The sequence below is a fragment of the Parus major genome, chromosome 24 (assembly GCF_001522545.3).
Source record: "Parus major isolate Abel chromosome 24, Parus_major1.1, whole genome shotgun sequence".
Taxonomy (NCBI): domain Eukaryota; kingdom Metazoa; phylum Chordata; class Aves; order Passeriformes; family Paridae; genus Parus; species Parus major.
In genome coordinates this window covers 1,126,787-1,153,005 of record NC_031792.1, presented here as the reverse complement: position 1 = coordinate 1,153,005, position 26,219 = coordinate 1,126,787, and the positions used below count along the sequence as shown (strand labels likewise).

Below are 26,219 nucleotides of genomic sequence, written 5' to 3'. Positions count from 1 at the left end.
CCCTGTGCCCATCCCGGCTCCCTGTGCCCGCTGCTAGCCCACACTCGGTGCTGGTTGCCGTGCCCCCAGCAGTCCGGTCCCGCTCGCTTGCAGGCAGCTCCCAGCCCCAGCCTGGCAGGTTTTTGCGGGCATTGTCACCCAGGGCTCGCTGAAGCCCGAGGCGGGGGTGCCGGTCCGGGACATCATTCCGCACCCGCTCTACAACGAGAGCAGCCTCGACTACGACATCGCCCTGATGAGGCTCCAAGTGCCCCTCAATTTCTCAGGTCAGAGTCCCGGTGCTGTCCCGGTGCTGTCCCGGTGCTGTCCCGGTGCTGCCGTGTCCTCCCGTGGAGTTTTCTGTCCTATCCCACAGGGAAAATCTGCCCAACCCCAGCCTCTTCTGAGCCGCTCCGGGGCAGCTGTGGCAGAACCAGAATCCCAGCACGGTTTGGGTTGGAAGGGACCTTAAAGCTCCCCCAGTTCCACCCCAGCGTGGCAGGGACACCTCCAAACCCCGTCCAGCCTGTCCCCGAGCCCCCTGCTCGGCTGGCACGGCGGGTACAGCGTGCCCAGAGCTCCCGGGAGCCGCAGTCCCACAGCTCCCGGGCCCATCACCGAGCCGGGCTGAGCTCCCTGCCGGAGCTGTCCCCTCGGAGCTGTCCCTGTCCCCGCAGGTGCCATCCGAGCCGTGTGCCTGCCGCCGTCCCCGCAGGACCTGCTGCAGGGCACGCAGTGCTGGGTGTCGGGCTGGGGCTACACCACCCCTGGCCAAGGTGAGCTGCCCCCGAGCCTCCCCCTGCCCTGCCCGGGCTGTCCATTCCAAATGCTCGCCTTGCCTTCATCCCAGCCCTGCTCCGGAGGGCCTGGATACATCCCTTAATGCAGTCACCTTCCCCCGCTGTCCCTGTCTCTGTCCCTGTCCCCAGCACAGGTGGCCGGGACGCTGAAGGAGGCTCTGGTGCCCCTGATCGGCACCCGGAGGTGCAACAGCTCCTGCGGGTACAGGGGTGAGCTGACGGCCAGGATGCTCTGTGCAGGACACCTGCAGGGCCGTGTGGACGCCTGCCAGGTAGGGCTGGGAGCAGGGGGGGACACCTGGGGGTGCCTGCAGCCACCCCGGCACACCCCGGGGGACACGGGCTGCCCTGAGCTTCACACGCTCCCCGGAGAGCTCAGCGCCAGCCTGGACGGGGCTCGGGGGGTGGCACGGGGCAGGGGGTGGCACTGGAGGAGCCGGAGCAGGCTGTGATTCCCGGATCTGCCCCGCAGGGGGACAGCGGGGGCCCGCTGGTGTGCTGGGATGGAGCCATGTGGCGCCTGGTGGGAATTGTCAGCTGGGGCCGGGGCTGTGCTGAGCCAAACCACCCCGGGGTCTACACCAACGTGGCTCAGCTGCTGCCCTGGATCCACCAGGTCACCCAGGTAAGCCCAGCTCTGTGCACAGACAAATCCCAGGACCCCCTTAGGACAACCTCTCTTCTGGTACTGATGGCTTTTTTCGTTTCCTTTTTTATTGATTTCATTAGCTCCACTAGAAATGAGGCAAGGACAGACTCCACACAGCAACACTGCCCTTCCCACAAGTGAACAACAGCCCAGGACCGGCTCCTCCCATCTCTCTGTAACCCAAACAGACTCCCAGATGTGCTCAGTATAAATAGTTTATTAAAGAAAATAGCAAATTACAATTCTGTGAACAATCAACAGGGGAGAAGTGTTTTCCAAAATAGGTGTTTTTTGGATGACTGTGTTTAAGGGGCAGGGGATCCCATGAGATGTCAGTGTTCTGGGAACACTCAGAGGGGAAAAAACAAAAACAGAGGGGTTCTGCAAAGACTGCAGTGACATGAAAGCCTCAGCCCCTGCAGAAATGCCTGGAAATGGGAACAGGAGTGGGACAGAAGTGCCAATGACAAGGAGACAACAGAATAAAACATTAAACTCTGTAACTGAAACTCTTCTAAGCACTACAGGGTAGGAAGGACTTTGCTCCACGTGTGCAGCACCTTGGTCTCTGGGCTAAGTTCAGTGATTGCTCTCACTGAGGTTTTCAGTTAAAATAAATGTACAATAACCCAAGTGTCAAACATAGCCTTTTGTGACTTAATGCTGTGAGTGCACCTTTCATTCCCTTTTTATTTTGGTTTACATTTCTCTCATCATTCCTGAAGGACAGAAAACAGAACAGCAGAAAGACACCAGAGTTACACAGGTCACACCCAAGAAAAACCTAAAGGAAGGAGCTGAACTGGCTCCTACAGTTGGGAAAGTGACATTGGAAGGTTCTAAATCAGTTTGAAGATATTTTCTATGAAAAATAAGAGAATTTTCCTACTTGTGAGAAATCCTGTGACCTGATCAATGGTTCATTCAGCACAGGAGCTCCTTCCACATCCCTCTCTAAAGTGTCTCTCCCTTGAGGTCTGCTCCTCAGGGGAAGCTGAGGTGGGAAAGTTTGGCACTTCTTGGAGGGGTATCAAAAGCTCTCCAAGTCTGTGGGCTCCACGTATGGTTTGAGGGACAGAAGAGGTCTCAGAGGGGCTGCAGGTCCCCTGATGTAGAACTGCATAGAAGAGTCCCAGCTGAGCACTGCAAACGCCCAGCCTGAGATGAGGTTACACAAACACCGAGCCAGGAAATGCTCCTTTCCCCCAGCCAAGCTCCAGGAAGCACCTCCCCAGTCCCAAAGTTTTTCAGACCAGTACAAGAAAGGTGAAATAAAAAAAAAGAAGTTTGCAAGTGTCAGTTTGCTCTTGCTGTGCCACAAGAGGCAGGTGTAAACTGGAGTCACTTGATCTTGGCCAGGGCTGCTGCTCTCCTCTCTGTGTTCTGGAACAAGGCTCGGATCAGACTCTTCACCTCAGCTGCTGAAAACTCCTCTGCCAGAGGCCCCTTGCCATCTGCCCACCTGCATGGGAGACAGGGAGAGCTTTATCTCACCAAGCTGCCCAGAAATGGCACCCCAAACCAGCCTCCAAGGACCTGTGCCAGGAGCTGATCCTGACCCCTGTTAGCAGCTCCTGCCTTTCCACTGAGCTCCAGCTCCCTGGCACAGGTCTGGAGAAGCAGCTGGAGAGGAGAACACCTACTGATCCACAATTTCTTGGAGGTTGGCCTGCAGGATGATCATCAGCTCCTTGAATGTCATCCACTTCTGCACATAGACTGGAACTTCCTCTTGGTACTTCTTATTTTTGTCTTCTTCAAGCAGAGGGGTGAAAACTTGGGGTCCCTCCTCCACCATGATCCTGCAGAGTGAGTACAGCCTGTCTGCATCCTCTGCAGAGATATCCTGGAAAGGGGAAAACATCAACAGAGAGAAGTGAGGTTTATTTTCAGAGTGCAGAGTCAAATGAAAAATTGAGATTATGAGAAGAGTTTCTGGAGGTGACAAATGCTGTCCCCAGCATCCCCCATGGCTGTTACCTCCAGGGCAGCAATCCTGGTGACAATCTCTGCCAGGGCTGTGTTCAGTAAGGCCCCCATGGCCTTGCAGTACACGTTCACAGGGAGCACATCCTGCCACACCATGCCCAGCCTCCTCAGCTGGTGCAGCACCTGCAAGGCAACAGCTGAGTGTGACCCCAGACTGGGAAAGGCACCAGGGGGTCAGGTGGGCAGAAACAATGGAGCAATCCTGCTAAAGACACAGCCCAGGACAAAAAAACCCAAAGCATCACGTCAGAAAATAGATGTTTTAGCAGTTCCACAGCTGTCAGGGCTGAGATGACACACTGGAGCCTCCCCAGGATACCTGCAGGCACTGGGATGTTCCTTCTCTGCCTTCCTTACCTGCTTTATGGCTTTATTTGCTGCACAGTAATTCTCCTCGTCATCCATGTTGGAAAAATTCCTGGCACTCGAGAGCCTCTCCAGGATTTCTCCCTTCTGCACTCGCATCTGGGCCAGAAAACACTCTATCCCTTTAGGAGCAAAACAAGCAGAAAGAAGCAATTAAGCAATTATGAAATCTGCTCTGCCTATTTATGACTCTAAGTGCTGAATAATGAACTTGCTACAATGTTTTATTTTTAATCAAGTTTCCAGTCTCCAAACAGTCTCCCAGAGCCAGTTTAACCAGTGAGCTCTTGTGCAGCTTGCGTGCCTACAACACTGCTGGGAAAAAAGCAGGGTAGGAGAATGAATTGTGGACGACTCCTGCTAGCTCACACAAACTTATCTCTGAATTTATTTCTGTAGAATAAGTGATGAAAAAGACAGAGCAGCAGATCCCAAAACACAGTGCTACATCTTGCTGGATACTGAACTGTTCTTGGGACTAAGAAGATACAGGTTTCCAAGAGCCAAAACTTCCTAATTCAGAAAATGTTTTTGCCTCTTGTCCAAAAAACACCAATCCACTGCTGGCACTGAGTGAGCAGCCAAACCTCCACAAAACCATTCAGCAGCAACTGCCAGGGTGAATTCCCACATGATCCACAAACACATTTCAAGAGGGGAAGGTGGGGAGTTACCCAGCCTCCTTATGCCAGGCACCAGGTCCACGAAGGTGGCAGCCCCGTTGCTGAGCACGCTGGTGCTGCGGAAGCGGAACTGGTGGCCCAGGGTGAGCAGGTGGTGGGCGATGTACATGCAGTTGTTGTGGTGGATGGCAGCCAGCTGGGGCAGCTTCTGCAGGTTCTCCCTGGCCCAGCAAGAAGGGAAAAGGAAGAAATGGGTTTATTTAGAGCTGGTTCTGGTAAAAAAAGTGGTCGTGTCTATCCTAGAGAAACGCATGGTCTGTCAGCAGCAAGGCCGGGCTGACATCAGAGTAAAAACATTTGACCTCTCACATCCTCACAGGAACTGGCAGGAAAAGAGTCTGAAATGCCATTTGAACCCTGTGTTATCCTGTTGCACTATATTAGGAACATGAAGCAGTAAAATACAGACTCTCTATCTGAGTGTCACAAGAGAAAAAGTTTTATTATTCCACATCTTCTTTTACAGACAGTTCTGAGAAGGTCTGAGAGGCAAAACTCTCATTGGTCATTAAACCAACACATCACCACTACTGGACAATTAAAAACTACACCCCTTGACTGTTTCTTGCAAGAAAACAACAGGGATCCAAACAGCACCTGCAAAGGTTGTCCTTCTCCAAGGACTGCTTGGATTCCTCCTTAAAATTCCTCAGGCCACACTTTCTCAGGCCAGTCTGTGACTTGGTTTCACACAGGCTCTGCACTCCCTGCTTTCTTTCAGCATCCACATTATCCCACACTGTTTCCAGCCCTGGACTTTCAAACAGGAGTAAATTTATTAGAGCAAAGTCACAGTGAGGAAAAGGGAGAGAAGTTCTCTGTCAGGCTTGTGAACTTTCCATCTTCATTGCTGTTCTTTTTTTTCACAGGAAAAACATCATTAAAAACCTGTGCATCAGATCTGAGGTCAAAGCTACACGGCTGGAAACAGAGCTGTGTGAGAACTTCACCCAGACCCTTGATGAGAAGACTGACAACACAGAAACTCTCAAGCACCTGCTTTGCACAGGTATGGTTTAATGAGAGATTGAACAGTTGATTTTTGCTGCTGGAGCCCCACTTGTAGTGGACAGGTGGGACTGTTACAGCAGTATTGCCCCTCAGAACAGCCAGTATGGACACACTCACCTGTGGTACGTGGGCACCACCTCGTAGAAGAGCTGGAAGATGTTCCTGACACAGTCAAAGAGCTGCACACAGCTACAAGGGAAGGAGGGCTCATGTCAGCCTGGCATTAATGTCCTGTTCACAGCTGACCCTCAACCTGCCCCACAACAAGGTTTTATGAGCAGAAGCACTGGCACAAAGAGGGGATTGTCAGGATCAGTGACAGCACTGTCAACACTCTGGAAAACTCACAAAGGCTGTGGTGACCTTGAGGTTCGGTGTGGAAGGGAGACACGTGAAAGCCCAGAACAAAGGGGACACTGTCCCTGCCCCTCCAGGTGTGCAGGAACACTCAGCCCTCTCTCTGCCCCTTGAGGGCAGCTGTTACCTGGGCAACTCTCCTGCTTCAGGGCTGTGGTCTGTGCTTGTTGAAGTTAAGTTTGTGTGGATTCTGTTTGTTTTTCCCCAAGAGCCCTGCCAGCTCCAGGGCTGGAGCTCTCGGCTTTCACTGGCACAAAGTCAGCAAGAACTCTGCTCACAGTGAGGCCAGCACTTGGTTTTGGGAAAAGGAGATGGCTTTGATTTTTCTAAACAACTGACTTTTCTAAAAACCTGAACTCCAAGGGCTGCTGAACCTGAAGGACCAGCCTGCAGCAGTGTCAGTCTCCTGCCCAAACCCAGGGATACATCCTCCAGCCAAAACAAGACTAAGAACTGAGTCTAATTTTTTGGCCTTTTCTATCCTTTAAAGTTCTTTAAATCTATTACCAGATGTTTGGTGTTGCTAGAGGCTGACACACAAGTTATAAATAAATAAATCAATATTGATTTGACAAATAATGATAACTAATAATGCCAAATAATTCCTACCAGAGATCTGTGCTGGCTGTGGCCTCCAGCAGGGTGTGATAGGCCAGCTCCACGAGCTGCTGCACCGAGGAGCTGATGCGGCAGGTGGGCAGGCACAGGGTGAAGGGGCTCAGCCTGCTCTCACTCCCCAGATTCACTGTCCCACTCTGCAGGAGGCTGGAGGGTCTCTGCATTTTTAGGTGGTCTCCTGACCCAGGATCAGGGAGCTCTGGGAGGGCTAGGCTGGAATCAGGTGTGATCTAAGGGAAAACAAGAGAGGGGGTAAAAAAATTTACAGCTCAGAAAGGAGAATCTGACAAGATGAAAAAGCAATGAATGGCAGAGATTGAAGACTCAAGTTAAACACAATACTGCAGCACTATTAAAAAATATTTAGAGACTGTTTTCCAGATGGAAAAACTGAGTGAGGCATCCCCAGTCACCTTCACAGTGTTGTGTATTTCTGAGGTCATCAGGTTCCTGGCTGCCATGATCACATCCTGGCACTTCTTGTTGGCAAAGTGGGAATCGACATTGCAGGCGTATTTCAGCAAGGCAGTTGTGTCTTCCTTCAAAAACTGCATCTTCTTCAGGGCTTTCTCAAATTCCTCTGTGGATTCGATCACCTGAGGAGAGCAGATGTTTGTTAGCACAGTCCCCTGAAGTCAGGGAACAAAGTAAAATTGGGTATGAAAGCCAAAAGCAAAGGATGAACGAGGTTTTGGAGGACAAGAACCACAGGAGTGCCATCCCACTGGGCTCTGTGCTCAAACCTGAGGAGGGTTTTGGGACCCACCTCTTTGTACTGCTCCAGTTTGCTGCTGTTGGTTGGGATGGAGTCCACCAGGCAGTTGTGGATGAGGCAGTCTGAGAGCTCCTCCCAGATGAGCTCCCCCAGCAGCTCTGCCAGGGTGACTCTGCCTTCCTTTCTGCCTTCCCCAGGCTGCTCCAGAGGCACATCTGCATCCCAGAGAAGAAAAATGGATTTTAATACAGCTGCTTCCTGGGCCAGACCCTGCATCAGTTCAAAAGCCTTCTCTCCATTTTCCTTGCACATAATGCTGACTAACAATCAGATATTCCAGAGAACACTCATTAAATCAACAATGTACTGCTCACAACTAATTCCCAAAGAGAGGAACTACCTACTTAGCAGATGTTTGTGCAGAACTTCAAAAACCAGCTTGATCTTGTCAAACACCTCCATAGGAGAGGACTCGTTCAAGACAAGCTCCTGGGACCTGAACCTCAGGATGAACACATCTGGCTGCTCCTCTGGGACTGGCTCCAGAGATGGGTGTGAGATCAGCGGCTTCAGGATGTACTGCAGCAACAACTGGCCTGAGGAAAGGGAAAAACAGAGGTTTTCCAATAGCAGATTGCTCCAGGGAGGTCCAGCCCTGACTATTCTGGATTTGGAGACTGCAAGAAGTGGAAGGAATAATCCCTTCATCAGCTCAACCAGGGAATTACTGATGAGGTAAAACTCTTCAAGCATCAGTCATAGATCAAAATGAACCCTGAATTGTCAGGAAAGGAGAAATAATTCCAGGTAGATAATGGGATAAATATTTTCCTATTAAAAGAGCTACAGCATTCACCACACTGTGAAACATCAGCCAGGAGAGGAAGAAGTTTTCCATTGTCCTGCTGGAGTGAAGTGGATCTCACTATCCATGTTAAAAAAAAGCCTGAACTATCTCCCTGAGCTACTGGGGCTGTTTCTGGGGTCTGTCTTACCAAAATCTTTGAGCCTGGAGTGCAGCTCTCCCAGGACAGCCAAGGCCTGCAGCACGGCAGCCACGGGTGGGACAGCAGTGTCCTCGTCCTGAGGCAGCACCGTGTGCAAGTGCAGCTCCGACAGCACCACGGCCTCCAGGCTGCTGCTTCCTGCACACAAACCACACCCAGGGCTGTCACAGGGCCTCAGAGAGGCAAAGATCTACCCCTCCCCAGAGCAGGAGCTCGCTCAACCCCCTCAGCCCAACAGTTTTACTGCATGTCCCACCCTGCAGGTGAAAACAGGCACTTCAGTAGGGCAGAAAGGGTGAAAAAAAACCCTGTGAGCACCTTTGGAAGGGGGAAGCTTCCACACAATGAGCTTCTGCCACTCCTGCCTGAGATGGTAGATCAAGTTCTGTGTCTGCACCGTGAGCTCCGTGCCCAGGGCCTTCAGGATCTTCAGCTCAAAGCCCCTGCGGGACTCCAGGCTCCTGAGGCTGCTCCGTGCCTGGTGGGGGAGAGCAAACACAGCTCGGGTAAGCCCTGAGCCAAAGCCTCCTCTGGAACTCACTCAGTGCATCCACCACCACTGCCAAGGGCTCACTGGTACCTTCTCCAGCTGCTGAGCTGCTGCCACGTACTGCTCCTCCAGCAGGGCAGAGCTGCACTCCTTGATAGAGGAATCAATCTGCAAAGGCCAAGCACACACAGGGGTCACTGCAGCTCTGCCCTCATCCAAACCTGTCAGCCACAGGCACTCATCCAACACAGAAGCCCAGAATAAGGTCTCACACTGAGGAGCAGGATGCTTTTGCTCCCCCTCCTCACCTCCTGCAGCTTTTTCAGGATGCTCAGGACCAGCGTGTCCCTCTCCAGCTGCTGCTTCAGCTCTGTGAACTCAGCAACAGCAACGTTTAGATCTCGCTGAACCTAAAAGAACAACATTTTTCAGTTCATTGACAGCATTTGTTAGCTCTTATTAAATTTCATTTATTATTTATTTCTGTTCACAGAATAATTTGGTGAGGAAGAAAAAAACTCCACCCTTTTTATTCCTGTGTTACACCCTCTGCCACAGCCAAGGCTGGTCCCTCTCTCTGAAGGACAGTGTGACACACATTTCAACCCACATGAGTGACAACCCCTTAATGGCAGCTCTTAATGTACACCCTGGTGCCACCACAAGGCATTCTTTAGGGCTGACAGCACCCAGGGATCTTAGTCACAGAATCTCTCCAGATTTGGGATGAAATGGAGCGGAATGTCCCCTGGCAGTCACCTCGTTCTCGATGCCCGCCTTGAGCATGTCGATGTTGTTGGCCAGCCCCTCCACCTGTGCCACCAGGTCCTCTGCGCTCTGCATGCTGGGCAGGAACTCGCTGTACTTCTTGTTGATCATGGTGCACACCTCTCCCTGAGGACAGCGAGCAGCAGGACAGCGTCACCCCGGGGACAGAGGGACAGGGCCGGGGCAGCCGGGATGGAGCAGGGTTCTGCTCCTGGGGCAGAACCAGGGCTGGGCATCCTGATCCGGCTGACCTGGGTTGGATTCCTGGGGCTGAACCAAGGCTGGGCACCCTGATCCAGCTGATCTGGGCTGCACACCCGGTCCAAAGCAGGGCTGGACACTCGAGCTGACCCAGGGCTGGGCACCCAGTCCTGACCGGCTCAGCCGCAGCGCCGGCCCCGCGTCTCTCCCCGCGCCCCCTCCGTTCCCCGTCCCTCCGCCGCTGCCGTCCCTTGCCTTGAGCTCCTCGACGCGGCGGGAGAGGCGCCCCACGCGGACTCCCAGATGCTCCTTGTCGAGCCGGCCCGAGCGCGCCAGCACGGCCGCCACCAGCGAACCCTCCCGCGCCGCCATCGCTGCGCGCCCTACGGCGGCCGCGAGGGACACGGGACCGCGGCGCGGACCAAGAGCTGGGGACCCGGGTTCGAGGCTGCGGGGGGACAGCCGGAACCGGGGGGGGATCGGGGTCCGCGGATTTGGGGACACGGGAATGCCGGGGGGGATCGGGGACCGCGGATTTGGGGACACGGGGACCCAGCAGTAGTGGGTGCTGAAGGTTTATGGCTTGCAGAGGACACCAGTGGGTGCCGGGGCTGTGGCTATGGGGGACAAGTGACTGCAGGGGGACATGGAAATTCTGGGGGTTCCCTAGCTGCTGCAGGGGTCTCTGGATGTCGGGGGGGCTCCATGGGTGCCGGGGGGCTCCATGGGTGCCGGGACAGCTGCGGATGCTGCTGGGTTCTGTGGCTGTGCAGGGACCTGGCGGTCTTTGTCGCTTGCGGGTCCGTGGCTGCTGGAAGCCCCTGTCTGCAGAGGGTCCCTGGCTGCCGGAGGACCCGAACGTCAGCCCGCCACATCCTCCCTGTCCTCCCACGGCTGTCGGGCTGTGCTGGGGTGAGCAGGCAGGCGCAGAGCCCCCCGTCCATCCCCGGCTGCCGGGGAGGGAGGATCAGCCCCCGGCATCCGGTGCCTGCCGCAGCCCCGGGCGGGCGGTGCCGCGTGGTGAGCGGCTCTCCCCTCGTCCTGCGAGCGGGGACAGAGCCAGCACCGCCGTGCCATGACCAGGGGAAAGGTCCTGAGTGCCTGGGCACTGCTGGCCGGGCTGGCCGTGGCCAGCTGGGGGGTCCGAGGTGAGTCCGCAGGTGTGGGGTCAGCGGCCGGACGCTCGCCCTGGTCCCTGGATGTGCTGGGATGGTGCTGGGATGGAGCCCCAAGGCTGGGTGAGGTTTTCCAGCAGGGAAGGGTTGGGATGTCAGTGGGGAAAAAGGAACCAGTGCAACAAAGGATGGGGGAGCCTGCTTTGCCCAGTTTTTTTGGGACAGCCTGATGTGATGCTTCATCCCCATGAAGGAGCTCTGAGCTCTGCACTGCTGTCAGTAACTCAGGGGTGAAGCTTTCTGCTCTCTTCTTCCACAGGGCAGATATATGTGAAGGAATTCAGCGGGAAGGTGTTCCTGGAATGTGTGAGAGGCCAAGGCAACAAAAACATCACCTGGTGGAAAGATGGGAGCATTGTTGGGCACGAAGCACAGCTGGACCTGAGCGGGGTTTATGATGACCCCAGAGGCCTCTACGTGTGTGAAACAGGGGGCCAAAGGAAAAGCCTCCAGGTGCACTATCGCAGTAAGTGTTGCACATCTGCTTTCCCAGAGCCAGAACTGCTCGGGGTGTTCACCCAAGCCGAGTCTTGAGGGCATTTCCCCTCATCTGGGAGTGTCTCCACTGGTTTGCTGCAGGTTCCTCTGCGTGTGGTGTCACCATGACAGTTCTGCAGCCTTATTTAGTGCCCTGACCTGCTTCTGTGGCCCTGCACCGGGCATGGGGACACGTGGCAGCTTGTGCCAGTGCCCTGGGTCACACAGCAAAGCCAGCTCTCTCTGTTGGACTGGCAGAGCTGGCTGAGCACTCTGGGTGTGTCCCTGCCCTCAATGTCCACGTCCTTTTGGGCTTCCAGTGTGCCAGAACTGCATCGAGGTGGACGCTCCCACCATCTCGGGCATCGTCATCGCAGACGTCGTGGCCACGCTGTTCCTGGCAGTGGCCGTGTACTGCATCACTGGCCACGACAGGGGACACACATCACGAGGTGAGGGGTGGGAGAGACCTGAGTGCTGGGCCTGGCACCTCTGGGAGCTGTGTGTGACACCCAGGGGCTGCAGCCAGCTCTTGGGTTTGTGTGTAAATGTTCCCCACACTGCCCCATGGCACCCCTGATCCCTGACCTTGAGCTTCTTTCTTCCTTCAGCTTCTGACAGACAGAACCTGATCGCCAACGAGCTCTACCAGGTGAGTGTGGGGACACCCCTGTGTGTATGGGGACACCCTCAGCACCCCTCTGTGTGTGTGGGGACACCTTCAGCACCCCTGTGTGTGTGTGGGGACACCTTCAGCATCTCAGTGTGGAGAGTATCTTGCCAAAGGCTGATCCAGCTTGCCCTCCCAGGGCTGGGCAGGTACAGTTTTGGCTCATCTGCCCTTTTTTTCCTCCTCCCAGCCCCTCAGAGAGCGGGAGGATGAGCAGTACAGCCGGCTGGCTCCCACCCGTGCCCGCAAGTGAAGTGAGAAAACTCTGAGCCTCTGAGACTGCCTTCTTCAACGAGCTGGTTTTGCTTGGAGGTCCCTCCAGAATGGGCTGCTTGAAGCCCTGTGCTCATTCCTTGCACTTCTACATTCCTGCCATTAAAGATGAGCCTGCCCCACAGCCTCCCTGCTCCATCTGTTGTGTCCAGGTCCTGGGGAAGGCACCCACGGGATGGGATCTGGTGTCTTGGAAGGTGCACATGGGATGGGATTTGGTCCCTGCACATGGGATGGGATTTGGTCCCTGGGAAGGTGCACATGGGATGGGATTTGGTCACTGGCAAGGCCCCATGCAGACACAGTTTATGTGGTCTGAGCCCCCAAAACAGGACACAGACCTCAGACAGGGCCAGCCAGCATCACCTCAGCATTGGAAGGACAAAGAAACATTCCCCTGGTGCAGGTAAGCACAGGGGCAGAGCTTTTGCCACTGCAGGGGTGCTGATCCTGCTGAGACAAGGAATATGTGGGATGGCACTGGCTGGGGCAAACACTGGGGCAGACTTGTACATTGATGTAACCCAAAAATGGTGGTAGAAACACTGGGGTGTAGCAAAATTTAGGGGGTTTTGGAAGCAGAATTTAGGCCCTGTACACCCAGAGCCTGCTGGTGGGCTGAGCAGGCGTCTCTGCAGCAGCGCTGGCTTGCAGAAGGTGAGAACATGGCCCTGGGTGGTTTTGGAGCTGCTGGGGGTTGGTGCTGTGCTGTGTGTATCTCCCCATCTCCCTGCTCGAGGTGCAGGGCCTGTTGTGGCAGACGAGCCCAGCTGTGCCTCTAAACCGCATCCTGGAGCTGCTGGGCTTCACCTCCCCTCCTGCAGCCCAACCACCCCCAGCCCTGCTCGCTGCTGCTTCCTCTGCTCAGGGGCAGAAACGGGGCTGGCTCGACCCGAAACAGGCATCAAAACAACCCACGGGCCCTGCTTTGCCTGTGCCATTGCTGCTGGGCCCTTTGGGGGTTTTACTGCCTGCCTCTGCCGCTTTGGCAAATGGAGGTCGGGCTGTGAAGGGGAGAGCAGGACGAGGTCAGAGGCAAATCCCCCTGAGAAGGATCTGCTCACAGCCCAGGGAACCACCAGAAACAAGTGGAGGCACTCAGGGCAGAAATTGAACAGGAGCAGGGAGAAGTGTGAGGGGAAAAGGAGACCAGGAGCCATGGGGTGAGCCTGCAGTCCTTTAATGAGAAGGAAATCTCTTGCCAGTGTGCTCATTTCTGTTCCCTGATGGCAAACCCAAACACATCCCTGTCCAGTGGCCACCTGGCTTATCCCAAAATGCCAGAGCTTCAGCAGAGCTGCAGAGAGCTGGGAACAAGCTGGGCAGAAGCGTTTGGCCCCAGTGCTGCTGGCTTCCAGCCTGTCATCCCTGGGAATTTCAGATGCCTCTGGGCCCCAGGCCTGCATACAGCTCCCTCTGGCCTTTCCGGATGGGCTGTGGGAACAGCAGAGATCTCGGTTCAGCAATCCTCACAATACGTGGAGAAAAGCACAACAGAGCAGGGGCAGGGCACAGGGAGCTGCAGTTCTCCCAGAGAAATCCCTGTGGCAGCACCAGGAGCAGGGCCTGCACCCTCACCACCCTTTTTCCCCCACTGCCAGGAAATCTTGGAGCTTGACTGGATGTTTCTTCAAGGATAAATGACGTGGCTATCAGCCCCAGCCCTGGCTATCCCTCCCCAGCCAGCAGGGATGGAAAGCTCAGGGACAATCCTCACCTCATAATCCGGGTTTGGGACAGGGGGAGGACGCTGCATCTTCTGGCCTGAAACAGAGGCACAGAGAGGGTGAATCCTTGGGGATTCCTGCCACGAGGGACCTCCAGGCTGATCCCAGGGCCAGGCACACCATGGAGAAACTCCAGTGGATTTATTCCCAGCTCTTGAAGAGGCAGCTGCTGCCAGGAGCTGGAGGGTTGGCTCCAGCACGAGGGCCTGGGAAATGGCTTTGGCACAGCATCCACGCCCATCCCTGCACATCTCCAGCCTGGAGGGCACACGGGGGAAGCAGGAGCACTGACTGGGAGCTCGTGGGGAGCAGAGGATGCCCCGTCACCCCGTGGGGAGGAGGGTTTCACTGGGTGCCCCGAGGATGGCACAGGGAGCAGGGATGTCTGGAATGGCTCTCACCTCGTGGCCGACTGTCCCCACCAGAGCTGGCTCGTCCCTTCCTGCCTTTGCTGAAGTAATAGACCAGGATCAGCACCCCCAGGGTGGTGAGGAGGTCTGCAGTGATGATCCCTGCCACGGTCAGGGCGTCCAGCTCCTCACAGTTGGCACACACTGCAGGGAATGAGGGTGGGGAGATGCTCAGAGCCAGGGAGAGCCCAGGTCCCGCTCACCTGAGCACTGGCACAGGGCTACAGGCAGCTGGGAAGGGGAAAAGGGCAAACTGAGAGGAAAAGGGAGATTCCTTCTGCCAAAAAACGGCTCTGGGACCCTTTCACTGCCCACACAGAGGGAATGGCCCCGGCAGCACCACATTCACCCACCCCAGCACTGCAAACCAAGTGTCAGCTCCCAAATTCTGCTATTGGCATGTGTGGGGTCAGGGCTCCGCGCTCACCTCTGGCATTCAGGTACAGCTGGCGCTTCTTATTACCCAAGGAGCAGCTCAGGTTGGCAGGAGTGCTGTCATGGTCCTTTATAACAAACTTCCTCTCCGTGGTGTCCTCTGTTCTCCCAGACAGGTCCCACCGGATGCCCTCGTCCTCAAAGGGACACGTGATTGTCACCGTGGTGCCAGAAATCTCCACCAGGAACTCCTCCTCTTGGGAAGAAACACCAATGAGAAAGGAAACCAAAGGCAAAACTCAAATATTTCTACTGTTTTTTCAGTCATCTACAGTCTTTGCATCCCAGTAATTACTACAGAATTCAGTAAAATTCACTTACCCTCCAGTTCTTCATCTGCAAAACAGAAAATAAAGAGTGTTAAAAAATCATCTCAGCATTGCCTCACTGCTTGGTCTTGCTGGAAATGCCCAACACTGTTGATAATTAGGGACCAATTTCTCCAATCAATAAGATTACTGCCAGTAAATGAACAGTGAATATTTCTATCCTGAAATATTTACAAAATTCAGATCTTTCTGTTTGACTCTTAGCCCTCACTTTTGAGGCATATTTGAGATTTTTAACATGATAAATAGTTAAGGATGGTGGAAAAATACACTTACCCTGCTGAGCTGTGGTGCCAACTGCAAAGAAATGAATAAGAAATATTTATTAAGTAATTGAGCTTCAGATATCACACACCTTTCCTACTGCCAGACATCCTGTCTGAACTCAGCTGCTTGAAAGAGATGTTTCTAGTCCCACATTTGTGCTGAAGGCATCAGAAATGTTCTGGTGGTGAGACAGGATGTTGTTCTGAACTTGGAGGCCATTTTTAACACAGCTTAATGCAGAATGGAAACCTGAATCATTTTCCGACCCAGCTCGGAAAAAGGGTTGTTATTGCAAGAGGTAAAACCCGAAATTTGTTTTATTGTCATGGAGCAAGCACTGCTGGAAAACCCTGCTAGGAACCTCTGTCCTCTGCAAGAGAACTCGCTGCAGAGTGGGGCCCTGATGTTGATTTAATGCTGTAAAACAGTTTATCTGTGTGGATTTTCTGCCTTGTAGGAAACAGCTTGCTCCGTGGAAAGCTCTGGAGCTGGAGTATTAAAGAAAGAGTTTTTAGGAGCTGTGAATCAGATCTGTGATTTCCTTTAAAGACATTTGTCTTCTTACAAAAAGTAACACAAGTAAATGATTGCGGGTTTGAATTCCACAGACAGCAGACTTGGCTAGAGAGAAGGTGACCCGATGCTTTTTTATTTTACGCAGATGAATTTAAATCTGAAAAAAGAACTGGCCACTGATAAACCACGTTTTCTACCTTCACCATGATCGGTATTTGCAGCAGCTTGGCAGAGCAGTTGTAGTTTTATTGTACCAACTCTGAGTGGATTACCTCGCACGTTTTTCTCTCCTCATTACTGGCTCCTTTAGAGCCTTTATGGGTGCTCTGCTCTTCATCCTGAACCAGCATCCCAAAGCTCGGGTGGGAGCTGCCACCACACCCTGAGAGCCCGCCAAGCCTCACGTTATTTACCCGGGATCGCAAAACGCTTTAAGTGCTCAGATAAAGGATAAACCCAAAATTAAGAGTGTGGAACCTTTACGGTTCGCTCTGCACCGAGCTCCGACCCAGCTGCCTGAGGTTGGGGACTCACCTGCACACAGCAGCAGCCCCAGGAGGGGCAGGGACTGCTCCAGCCTCATCCTCGTGTTCCTCCTGCTGCTCCTCTCCACCACATCAGACCAGCGTGGCTGTGGCAGGAAAGAACACGGTGGCTTTCCTAGAAAGAGGCTCTGGATTGTTTTTCCCAGAATTGCTGCAGACCCGAGCGGGGCTGGGGGACTCACTCTTTCCAGAGCAGCCAAGGCAGACCCAGACACGCGAAATAAGCCCAGGTCAGGAAGTGCGGAGGTTCAAAATGTCTTCATGGGACGTCACCACCAGCCAGGGGAGGCTGCTCTGCTCTGCAGGGCTCGGGACAGCTCCTGGAGCTGCCCTGGGAGCAGCAGGAGAGAGAAACGAGCTGGAATCAGATTTGCCATCAGGACCTTCCCAACAGCTTCTCAAAGTGAGAGTTTGAGAGGTTCCAAATGCAGCAAACGACTTCATGTGGAATCAGGGATGGGTTGGGTGGGAAGGGACTACAAAACGCATCCCATCCCTACTACGGGCACCTTCCACTGTCCCAGGCTGCTCCAAACCCCATCCAGCCTGGCCTTGGGCACTGCCAGGAATCCAGGGGCAGCCACAGAGGCTCTGGGCACCTGTGCCAGGGCTCCCCACCCTCCCAGGAGCAATTCCTTCCCGATATCCCATCCATCCCTGCCCTCTGTCAGTCTGAACCCATTCCCCCTTGTTCTATTCCAGAGCTGCTGACAAAGAGCCCCTCTCCATGTTCCCTGCAGGTCTCTTTCAGGTGGGAACACAGGAGCAGCACCCAGAGCTCAGCACCCAGAGCCGCTGCACGGGCACAGAACCGAGGCCATCGCTCCCTGCGCATTCCCGGCGCTCAGCCCCTCTCCACGGGCTCTCCGGAGATATCCCAGCAGCATTTTTGGGAGGTTCGGGCGCTCCCCTGGAAGTGGCCTGGCCCCGCTAGAGGGGGCTCCTGTCCCGGCCAGCGCCGCACGCCGGGGCCGGTCCCTCCCAGCCGGGTTTGGGGCAGGACTGACCCCCGTGGCACCGGGCGCGCCCCAGGCTCTGCTGCCCTCGGCATGGACACAGAGGGAATGTTGCTGTGCCCCATTTCCTTTATTGGGGTGCTCTCTTTGGCCGTCAGGGCTTTCTTTTCCTTATTTGTGTTTCCAAGTGGAACGCCGCAGAGTTTGGGTCGCTGGTGAGAGTGTGCCAGGGACGTGACCTTCTCTTAAAAGCTGGGAGTCCACGTGTTTTGAAAGAAGATGAAGGTTAGCAAAAGTCTGCAGGCAAAGGTGGGAACAGGGGCTGTTCCCAGCCCTGGGCAGACACAGAATTAGGAAGTTACAGCAAATTGGCTGATAAGTTTTAAACACAACCTTAACAAAGCCCCAGAGTGATAAATATTCATTGTGGCAAGGGAACAAAATATGTTGGAATAGTAAGTGAGAGGAAATCTGGGGAGATGAAGTGATGAAGGGCTAACACGGGCCCAAATCACTCCCAGGAAAATGGAGATCCTTGGTGTCCCGGAGCTGTTAGCAGGGATGTGGCAGCACATACAGGATTCCCTATCCTGTTCTGGGGACAATCCAGGGAGCTGGCAGCCTCAGCGCTGTTTTTCCATGGCCAAATGGCTGAAGAGAGCTCCCCCAAACACCCAGGGGCTCGGGCACCCTCCCCTTGCACCCCTGGGAAGGAAATCAGCGCCAGCCGCAAGTGAGACCGGTAACCTGGGGTGACTTCTTGGAACGGGATCGTGAACCGAACACAAACACTGCCACGGGCAGCGATTTATGGCCCTCGAATGCAAACATCCTCATTTTGCCATCACACAGACTCCGATGGGTTTCACACTCTCCCAACTTCCACGTGCCGCCTGCAGAGTATTGTGTCCCACGGAATTTCCCTTGTGGAGCACGGTGGTGTTTCCCCAGCGCTGCCGGCCGGGCTGGACCCATTTTCCGCTTGATTCTCCCAAAAACTTCCCAAGCTCCAGGCTCCCAATCCTCGGCTGCAACCGAGGAACGTTCAAATTATTTTGGGGTAGATGTCTGTGTTTGGTGGGACGTTCCCATCCTCTGGATGAGGGCCCGCTCTGCGGCCACCGCCCGTCAGCTTTGGGCTGCTCTTTTTCGGATCGTTTGCAGGTTTTTTTGTCGAGAGAATGGCCCTCATTCCTTCGAGCCACCTATGAACACCTCCAGGCAAATGTTCTTTTACCTCCCACAAGAGGGGAGTGGTTTCGGGTGGCGGCTGGGAGGAGGAATGATTGCAACACAAAAGAACAGGGGAATATGGGAGGGAGAAGAAATTAATCTTACCTTGGGAATCTCGCTGATTTACGGCAGAGGAGAGCGGGGCTGGGCGCACCTTGGCAAGGAGCACAGGGCGAGCTCTCCCCTTCCCTCGCCGGCAGAGCTGGGGGCAAGGAATCATTCCCGTCGTGCTGGGAAGACTTTGAGAAACTCATCCTTTAGCCGGTCCCGGAGAAACCGGGGCGGATTTGTCCTCGCAGCCCCGGCCTGGTGTCCCCGATGTGCGGCCGCACCTGGCTGGGCGCTGCGCTCGTCCTTGGGGCGCAGCTCCGAGGTAAGGAACCCTGTCCCCTCTCCTTCTCCTGCCCCCTGAGCTGGCCCTAGGACAGAGGATTTCCCCCCGTGCTTGCTGCGGTTCTTTCCGTGCGGGGCTCGCTGGAAGTGGCACGAAGCGCTTGAGTTTCTTCCCCAACAGGTTTTGGTGTATTGGAGCGGAAGAACATCCATCTCCTCCTCTGATCTCCTCCTCTGCTCGGGTTTCAACCTTTCCTTTTTCTCTCCTGCCAGGAATCTGAACTTTACTCCCAACCTTTTTTTTTTTTTTTTTTTTTTTTTTATTTCCTTGCTACCTTTGTTCCTAAACAGTCTGGGATTGTCCAAGGCTTCAGATCCTTCACACGGCAAAGGTTCCAGACACGAAAAACCCACTTGAATTTTCGGTGGTTTATATCAAAACACCTGGATTTTAAGAATAATACATCCTCCTTTCCCAAATGCATCAGCACACGGATGTAATCTGCCTTGGAAAAAAAAAAAAAAAGTATTTTACTCTTATTTCTCTCTTAGTTCTTTTCATGGAGTTTAAAATGAAAAGATTTGGCACCGAATCCGTGTTTGAGCCACGTGATCCCTGCCGGTGAGGTTTTCCACGTGTGAATACCTTCCATGTTTTGGCATTCCAAGTATTTTTCCCTTTGAGATAATGAATTATGTGGAAGGAAGTATTTAGTCATAAATTATTTACAAATACGTCTTTATTATGAAGTTATATTTTACAACCCTAGATAAGTTTTCTTTTTTTTTTTTTTCTTGAATCACACTGGGCTGAGTTAACTTCCTGTGACAGGATATGGATATTTTCTATTTCCTTCACCAGCAAACCATTAATTTTTCTTATTTTTCACTTTCATCCTCATTTCCTTCAGGGGAAAGCATCGAGTGAGCAATGCTCAGTTATTTTTAATGCAGAAGCCATGGTGGTTTTGGGGATGTTTCTTGGAAAAACAAATCTACATTTACCTTGAGGATTTCCTCTGCAATTCTTCAACCTGACTGAATTTACCTGCAGCTGCCCAGCTGGGCTATAAAGTCTCTAAAACTGGCTCTGGATATATCAGTGAGAGCAGTTTCATCATGGTGCACACGAGGTTGAGTAGAAGGTGTTTAAAGGGAAGTTCCAGCATGGCAAATAGCAATTTCTGGGTGGGTTTCAGTCCAGTTTGAAAGGGTTTTTCTGTATAAATCTGCAGTAGCAGCCCACTGGAATGTGCCTGGGACACTCAGGTTATCCCTGGCCAGCTCAGTAAGGCTCCCGGGATAAGAGATAAGGCTCGGGCTGATAAGAGCAGTGATGAGCTCAGCGCAGACAGTGATTTTCCCCCTGTGTTTGCCCCGCAGCGCTGTGGCTGGCGGCAGCCGTGGAGGTTCACACCGCCAAGGAGGTGGTGGCCGTGAACGGGACCAACCAGCGGCTGAAATGCACTTTTTCCAGCAGCAGCCCCGTGAGCCAGCAGCTCTCAGTGAGCTGGAACTTCCAGCCCGAGGACCTGAGCGCTCATGAGCCGGTGAGTGAGATCCCCGTGCTCCTTTTCAGGGCTCCCCCTGCCCCAGCCCCAGCAGTGACTGGCTACAGACACACCCAAAACCCACGAGTCCCTTTGGACCTTCGTCACTTGCAGTGATTAATCCACGTTTTGTTTATAAACCCTGCCTAAAAAACACACTCATGTTTAGTTTAGATCAGGGTTAAAATGTTTGTGGCTTTCCGAAGCTGGATCTGCTGACACCGCAGCCAAACCCTGTCTTAGGCGGCATCCTGCACCTGACAAGACTTCAGGAATCTTCCAAGTGCCTTCCAGCCCAGGCCATTCGATGTTTCTGTGATTTTTATAGGTATTTTACTACCTGAAGGAGCCCTACAAGCCCCCCTCGGGAAGGTTTAAAGAGCGAGTCACCTGGGATGGGAACATCGAGCGTAACGATGTTTCCATCATCATCTGGAACCTGCAGCCCAGTGACAACGGGACCTTCACCTGCCAGGTGACAAACTGGCCAGATGTCTATGGCACCATCGGGGAGGTGCGACTCCGGGTTGTGCAGAAAGGTGAGAGGCCAAGAAACCCCCCAGAGCTGTGTGTATTTAACCAGAGTGACCCTCTTGCACATCTGGGAAAATTATGGGACAAAAGGGGTTGTAAGTAGAAGGCATGAGGGAAAAAGAGGAGCCCTAGGACAGGTTTTATTCACAGATACAGGATCCCAGCCTCCTTCCTCCTGTGTGACCCTCTGCTCCATTCCTCTGTCTGTCCCTGTGCAGTGAGTTTCTCAGAAATCCATTTCCTGGCCGTGGCCATCGGATCTGCCTCTGTCCTGATGATCATCGTGGTGACAGCTGCGATCATCTGTCGGCAGCGTCGCAGGAAAGCGCGAGACAAGAGGCTGGAGGTGGCAGACACAGAGCGGTGAGGACAGGGCAGGGAGGGCGAGGCTCCCGGGAGGGCTTGACAAGTTTTATCTCCACGGCTCGGCTCGGACCCTGCTCTGAGCATCTGCAATGCAAAACTGCCAAGCCAATTAGCGGTAATTGGCTGTGTGCAGGCAGAACAGAGCCCCCGGATGGACGAGCTCTGGAGTCCTCGTTTGGCTCTTGCCCTTCTCAGTGGCTCCTCACTCAGAGAAGGACGCAGCTGCTGTGGTGGTGGGCATGTGGCCACCCTGTCCCCTGAGCTGTGGTCACCACGCGGGTGGCACACTCAGCATCTCACCTCGGGTGTGCTGTGTGTGACTCAGGACATCCTGCTGCGCAGAGTGACACTGATTTGGGCTTCTTTTCTCTTTTTTCTTCACCCGTTTTTATAACAGTAAAGAAAAGGAGAGCCTGAAGATGGGGGAGGAAAAGGAGCCCATTCCACTGGAAGATTAAAGGCCTTCCCTGGTGTGCACAATGCAGGTACCCATCCAAACCTTCTCCAAGACAGATTGCCTCGGGTATTTCCCTGCCATGAACAGTCTGAGGCCACAGTCACACTTTGCTGCTGAGGATCCTTCAGAGAGATCTGAACAATCCCCGAACAATCACAGCCTCTTAAATGTACAAGAGATTTCTCCACCCTGGTGTTAAGGAGCATTTGTAGGAAAGCCATTGTTGCTGCTTTCCATGGCATTCCTGCTTTGTAGATGAAGAGGGATGAATTACTTCCCTTTTGTCAGTTTTGAATCTGCTTTTTGATTACTTTAACCTTTATTGTTTTAAAATTGCAGCAGGAAGACTGGCACTGTTTCCATATTCCCTGTCTTTGCTTAAGCGTGTCAGCATAAATTTTACCCACAGTTTCTGAGGTCAGCAGTTGCCTCTATTATTTTGGTTTTTGACAATAACCCTGAGTAATGGATGTTTGTTTTTCTTACAATCTTTCTTCTCAGGTGCTTCCAAAGCAGTTGGTGAAAGCTTGTAATTTGGGGTGTTAGAACAAAGCTGGATTACAGACGCCCCACGCTGCCTCTGCTCAACCTGAAAGTCTTGCACGGAAAGAGGGTGACTTTACTTGAGTTGTAAATTCCCTCCAGTGAAGCAGAGCAGGAGGATCTTGCCCCATGAACAAAGAACTTTCCTTCATCTTCTCACCTGCGGAATGTGAGCACGGCTTCTCTGGAAGATGAAAGTGCCAAGACTGAGTGAACCGAGGGCTGGGAGGTGTTTGAGCAGATGCACTCCTGCACCTTAGAAACCACAACGTGCCTTTGTGTTGCCCTGGTTTTATTCCCTGAGAATCCTCCCTGAGAAGGAAGGCTGAGCAGTGAGGTCTCAGCTGGTACAACAAACATCCTTGGAATCCTTTTCTACATTAGCTGGACAGTGTTAGAGCTGGGCAAGGTGTGCTGTTCGTTATTAGGGGTAACATTCACCAGCCAGGCTGGTTTGCACATCCATCTCTTGCAGCTTTGGGAGGGTTTGGGGGTTGAGGAGAGTTTTCTGTCTGGGTTCAGCAGCTCTCCCCATTCCCATTCCCACTGTCACTATGTTCCCCAAAACTGGAACCCATGGATCTCTAACAGTGTCTAACCAGCCCCAAACCCATCCTGTTACAGTATGTACCCATCCCCAAATCAAAGCCTTGGCCTGTTTGTTTGTAGAGTGTTTTTATGGCTTTATAATGTTCCAGCCACATTCCCTGTCTGTTCCCTGACTGTTCCCTGGATGTTTCCTGGCTGTTCCCTGGATGTTCCCTGGCTGTTCCCTGGCTGTTCCCTGGCTGGCTGTTTTCATTTTCACTCACCTGTGTTGTAAATAAAGGCACCTTGCTGAGAGCTGTGCTGGTGTGGCAGGGGGCTGTGATCTAACACCTCAGATGAGCAGATTGTTCATCCCCAAAATCGGATTCATTACCTGGCGTGCAACAAACCAGTAATTAAATACTTCAGGGAGATGTTGGTTATTGGTTTCAGAAGAGCCCAAGCCTGGGTGCTTGGCAGTGTCCCACGAATCCAGCACATCCCACTGGACTTTTACCACCATTATTTATACACAGAATTCAGGGTTAGTAGCTTTCCAAGTGCAGCCCCTCTCTGGGTTATTAATTCCCATACAAGTTATGTCACCCCAGCCAATTCTGCCCCTGCTCTGGGGCAGGCTCGACACCTGGCCAGGGTCTTTCTTACCTGGAGGTGTGAATTTTGGTATTATAACTGAGATAGTTCAGCTCTAGGATATACAAACCTTGGCTGTTTTTCCCAGCTAGCAATGTACACACAGACACACATCAACACCTTGATTTATTACATCCCTAAAACTTGTCAGGGTGTCCTTGGCTAAGGGATGCAGCTACTGTCTGTCCTCCTGATTAGGTCTTTTTTGCTGATTGAGCTTGAAAATCTACAAAGATCTCACAGAGAGGAACATCCTGGCTCGGTATAATCCTGACACATTCCTTCTTTTGCGGAAGCATCCATTAAAAAAAAAATAAATATATATATAAAAGAAAAAAGGAAAAGTGCAGCGAGTGGGCTGGCGGTGACGGGAGCCGCTCGGGAATTTGGGGACAGCCGCTCGTCCCGGAGCCAGCACGGGCGCACAGATGTGCCCAGATGTGCCCAGATGTGCCCAGATGTGCCCAGCCAGGCGCCGCGGCCATTTCGGGGCTGCCCCGCCCTCACCTGCGCCAGGTGAGCGCCATGTTCCGGGGCTGAGCCCGGCCGGGATGCGGCTCCCAGGGGCGGCCCGCGGCCGCCTCCTCCTCCTCCTCCTCCCTCGGGGGGCTCTGCTGCTGCTCGGTAACGGGGGGCTCCGGGCCGGGCTGGGACGGACGGGACGGGAGTGGCGGCGCCCGCGGGGTCCCGTGTGGGAACCGGGCCGGGAGCGCTCGGGATGCGGCGCCCGCCGCCCTGGATGGTCCCGGGGCAGCGGGAGGCTCGGGAAGGGTGGTCCCGTGGTGCTCCATGCTCTGGGGGAGGTGGGAAGCTCGGGAAGAGCCGTCCGGGAGCGGCGGGAGGCTCGGACAAATGTCCTGCGGGACGGAGGGAGCGGGATCGGCCGGAGCACGGACGGGGCCGCAGGAGCTGGGAACGAGAGCTGGGAGCGCTCGGTGCTGCGGGAGACTTTTGGCCCGGTGCGTGCGAAATTCAGGCCGCAAACACAGGGCAGAATTGCTCTGAAGTACCTAAAGCCGGTGTTTTGCAACCCCTCAGAGCCCCAGCTGATCCCATTTCTCAGCTCTTTGTCTCCACATCTAAAATCCTGCGCTGCTACTGCCCAGGTGCCTGATTTGGAGCCGGTTCCAGCCCCACGGAAAATCCGTCGGGGAAGTTTTCTGCTTTCCTGCGAATTTCAGTGCTGGGGAGGGACTCACTGCTGTGCTTCAGTCTTTGAATTCCGGCTGACCTGCACGTGTGTCGGTATTTTGGGGACAATTCCGCACCTCGCAGGTAACAAGAAATGAATCCCTGCCTTTTGTGCCCGTTCCATCAGGTGTCTGCAATGCTCTCTCCCTGGAAATTAAAGCCAGTCCTAAAGTCCAAGCTTTCGTGGGAGAGCAAGTGCTGCTGAAATGCTCCTTCAAATCCAGCTCCCCCATCACGGAGAGCCTGCTGGTGGACTGGACCTACCGCCCCCTCACTGGGGGCCACATGGAGCCAGTAGGTGGAACAGGGCCAGACCCCTGGCCATGCTGAAAATCCGAATTTTCTGTTTGCTTCGCTTGCCTGCTGCCTCGCTTTGCGGTTTGGGAGTCTCGTTGTTGCCTTCTTTCTCCTGGAAAAATTCCTTTGGTGTTCTCTGGGTGAAAAGATATTCTAGGGAAACACAAAATAGCATAATAATGATAAAGTAGATAACTGTGGGGGCTTGTCACAAGTGCTGCATTGTGCAGTGCACAGAATGACTTTAAAGATTCAGCTGGTAGCTTTGTTTCCCTTAAATAGGAAATATTCACCCTGACTTCTTAATGTGTCATTATTTATTTTTGCAACGCAAAACCCAGTTCACTGCTTTCTTGGGTGAGTGTTTTATTGCCACAATTATTGCCTTTCTCTCCTTGCAGATTTTTCATTATCAGTCCATCCCACACCCCACAACGGCGGGGAAGTTCAAAGACAGGATCTCCTGGGTTGGGAATGTTGCTAATGGTGATGCTTCCATCGCCATCCAAAGCGCAGAGCTCAGTGACAACGGCACTTTCATCTGCAGCGTGAAGAACCCTCCAGACGTTTATCACAACATTCCCCAGACGCTGCTGCTGGTTACAGAGAGGGGTAAGGCTCCCTGCCCAGAATTTGGCCTCACCCATGCGACAGAGCTGCTTTGTGGGATCCTGGAATTCTGAGAGTCACATGGGAAAGGCTCCCTGGACTTCCCACGCTGGAGTTTCAGCAGAGGTTACCTCAGCCCTGCTCTCTGAGCTCAGTGCTTTGAGAACTCGTGAATTGATTTGGGGCAGGAAGGGACAGGGGGAGCTGTGGTGATAGCAGGAATCAAAAGTGTCTCTTTGTTCACAAGTTTCAGCCTCCGCAAATTGCGGCAGAACAAGTTAAACATTGAGGAAACGCTGGCCTAAAAATAATCTCCACATCACAAGAGCTGATTGTCAGTAATAATTTCCTCATCTGCCCTGCGTGCCAGCCCTGCCCCAAATTCCCAGCTCAGCCGTGCTGATAGAACTGTGTCGTGCCCTGCCTTCCTCTGCAGCTCCCTCCATCTGAGCCTGCCTGGGCTGGCTTTGGGGACAGCAGAGCCCTGCAGGTGTGGGGACAGGAGCCCCAC

At 53.6% G+C, this 26,219-nt stretch overlaps 6 protein-coding genes across 7 annotated transcripts in view; 4 read left to right on the top strand and 2 right to left on the bottom strand.

The window, feature by feature from the left end:
* Nucleotides 1–1,408, top strand: part of TMPRSS5 (transmembrane serine protease 5) — a 28,185-nt gene extending 26,777 nt beyond the window's left edge. The window contains exons 7-10 of the mRNA XM_033519656.1: nt 94–266; nt 657–755; nt 909–1,083; nt 1,252–1,408. Coding sequence (XP_033375547.1) covers nt 94–266; nt 657–755; nt 909–1,083; nt 1,252–1,408 — 604 coding nt within the window. The remainder of the gene's footprint in view (nt 1–93; nt 267–656; nt 756–908; nt 1,084–1,251) is intronic.
* Nucleotides 1,409–1,625: 217 nt separating this feature from the next.
* On the bottom strand, nt 1,626–10,025 carry ZW10 (zw10 kinetochore protein). Its single transcript, XM_015649974.3, has 16 exons — nt 9,889–10,025; nt 9,424–9,558; nt 8,973–9,074; nt 8,755–8,832; nt 8,493–8,652; nt 8,163–8,312; nt 7,572–7,763; nt 7,219–7,382; nt 6,866–7,048; nt 6,444–6,682; nt 5,595–5,666; nt 4,458–4,627; nt 3,775–3,905; nt 3,409–3,540; nt 3,072–3,274; nt 1,626–2,890 (listed from the first exon to the last, which is right to left on the bottom strand). The coding sequence occupies exons 1-16, from the start codon at nt 10,003–10,005 to the stop codon at nt 2,770–2,772; spliced, it is 2,349 nt and encodes a 782-aa protein (XP_015505460.1). The 5' UTR covers nt 10,006–10,025; the 3' UTR covers nt 1,626–2,769.
* Nucleotides 10,026–10,583: 558 nt separating this feature from the next.
* On the top strand, nt 10,584–12,352 carry LOC107214324 (T-cell surface glycoprotein CD3 gamma chain-like). The gene is made up of 5 exons (XM_015649602.3): nt 10,584–10,781; nt 11,068–11,274; nt 11,606–11,737; nt 11,897–11,937; nt 12,146–12,352. Exons 1-5 carry the CDS (start codon nt 10,709–10,711, stop codon nt 12,206–12,208), a joined length of 516 nt encoding a protein of 171 aa, XP_015505088.1. The 5' UTR covers nt 10,584–10,708; the 3' UTR covers nt 12,209–12,352.
* A 1,039-nt stretch (nt 12,353–13,391) lies between these two features.
* On the bottom strand, nt 13,392–16,867 carry CD3E (CD3e molecule). 2 transcript variants are annotated; one of them, XM_015649570.3, is made up of 8 exons: nt 16,640–16,867; nt 16,447–16,543; nt 15,406–15,426; nt 15,122–15,136; nt 14,793–14,996; nt 14,357–14,509; nt 13,946–13,992; nt 13,392–13,662 (listed from the first exon to the last, which is right to left on the bottom strand). In XM_015649570.3, the coding sequence occupies exons 2-8, from the start codon at nt 16,493–16,495 to the stop codon at nt 13,606–13,608; spliced, it is 546 nt and encodes a 181-aa protein (XP_015505056.1). In that variant the 5' UTR covers nt 16,496–16,543; nt 16,640–16,867; the 3' UTR covers nt 13,392–13,605. The 2 variants fall into 2 exon arrangements, with proteins under 2 accessions (XP_015505056.1, XP_015505057.1); XM_015649571.3 differs by having other exon boundaries at nt 16,447–16,861.
* A 632-nt stretch (nt 16,868–17,499) lies between these two features.
* MPZL2 (myelin protein zero like 2) lies at nt 17,500–23,272 on the top strand. Its single transcript, XM_015649970.3, has 6 exons — nt 17,500–19,019; nt 20,363–20,529; nt 20,858–21,068; nt 21,282–21,426; nt 21,827–21,914; nt 22,388–23,272. Exons 1-5 carry the CDS (start codon nt 18,965–18,967, stop codon nt 21,885–21,887), a joined length of 639 nt encoding a protein of 212 aa, XP_015505456.1. The 5' UTR covers nt 17,500–18,964; the 3' UTR covers nt 21,888–21,914; nt 22,388–23,272.
* Nucleotides 23,273–24,093: 821 nt separating this feature from the next.
* Nucleotides 24,094–26,219, top strand: part of MPZL3 (myelin protein zero like 3) — a 6,437-nt gene continuing 4,311 nt past the window's right edge. Inside the window, exons 1-3 of the mRNA XM_015649969.3 lie at nt 24,094–24,235; nt 24,930–25,096; nt 25,501–25,711. Of these exons, the coding sequence (XP_015505455.1) occupies nt 24,163–24,235; nt 24,930–25,096; nt 25,501–25,711 (451 nt within the window). The 5' untranslated portion in view covers nt 24,094–24,162. The remainder of the gene's footprint in view (nt 24,236–24,929; nt 25,097–25,500; nt 25,712–26,219) is intronic.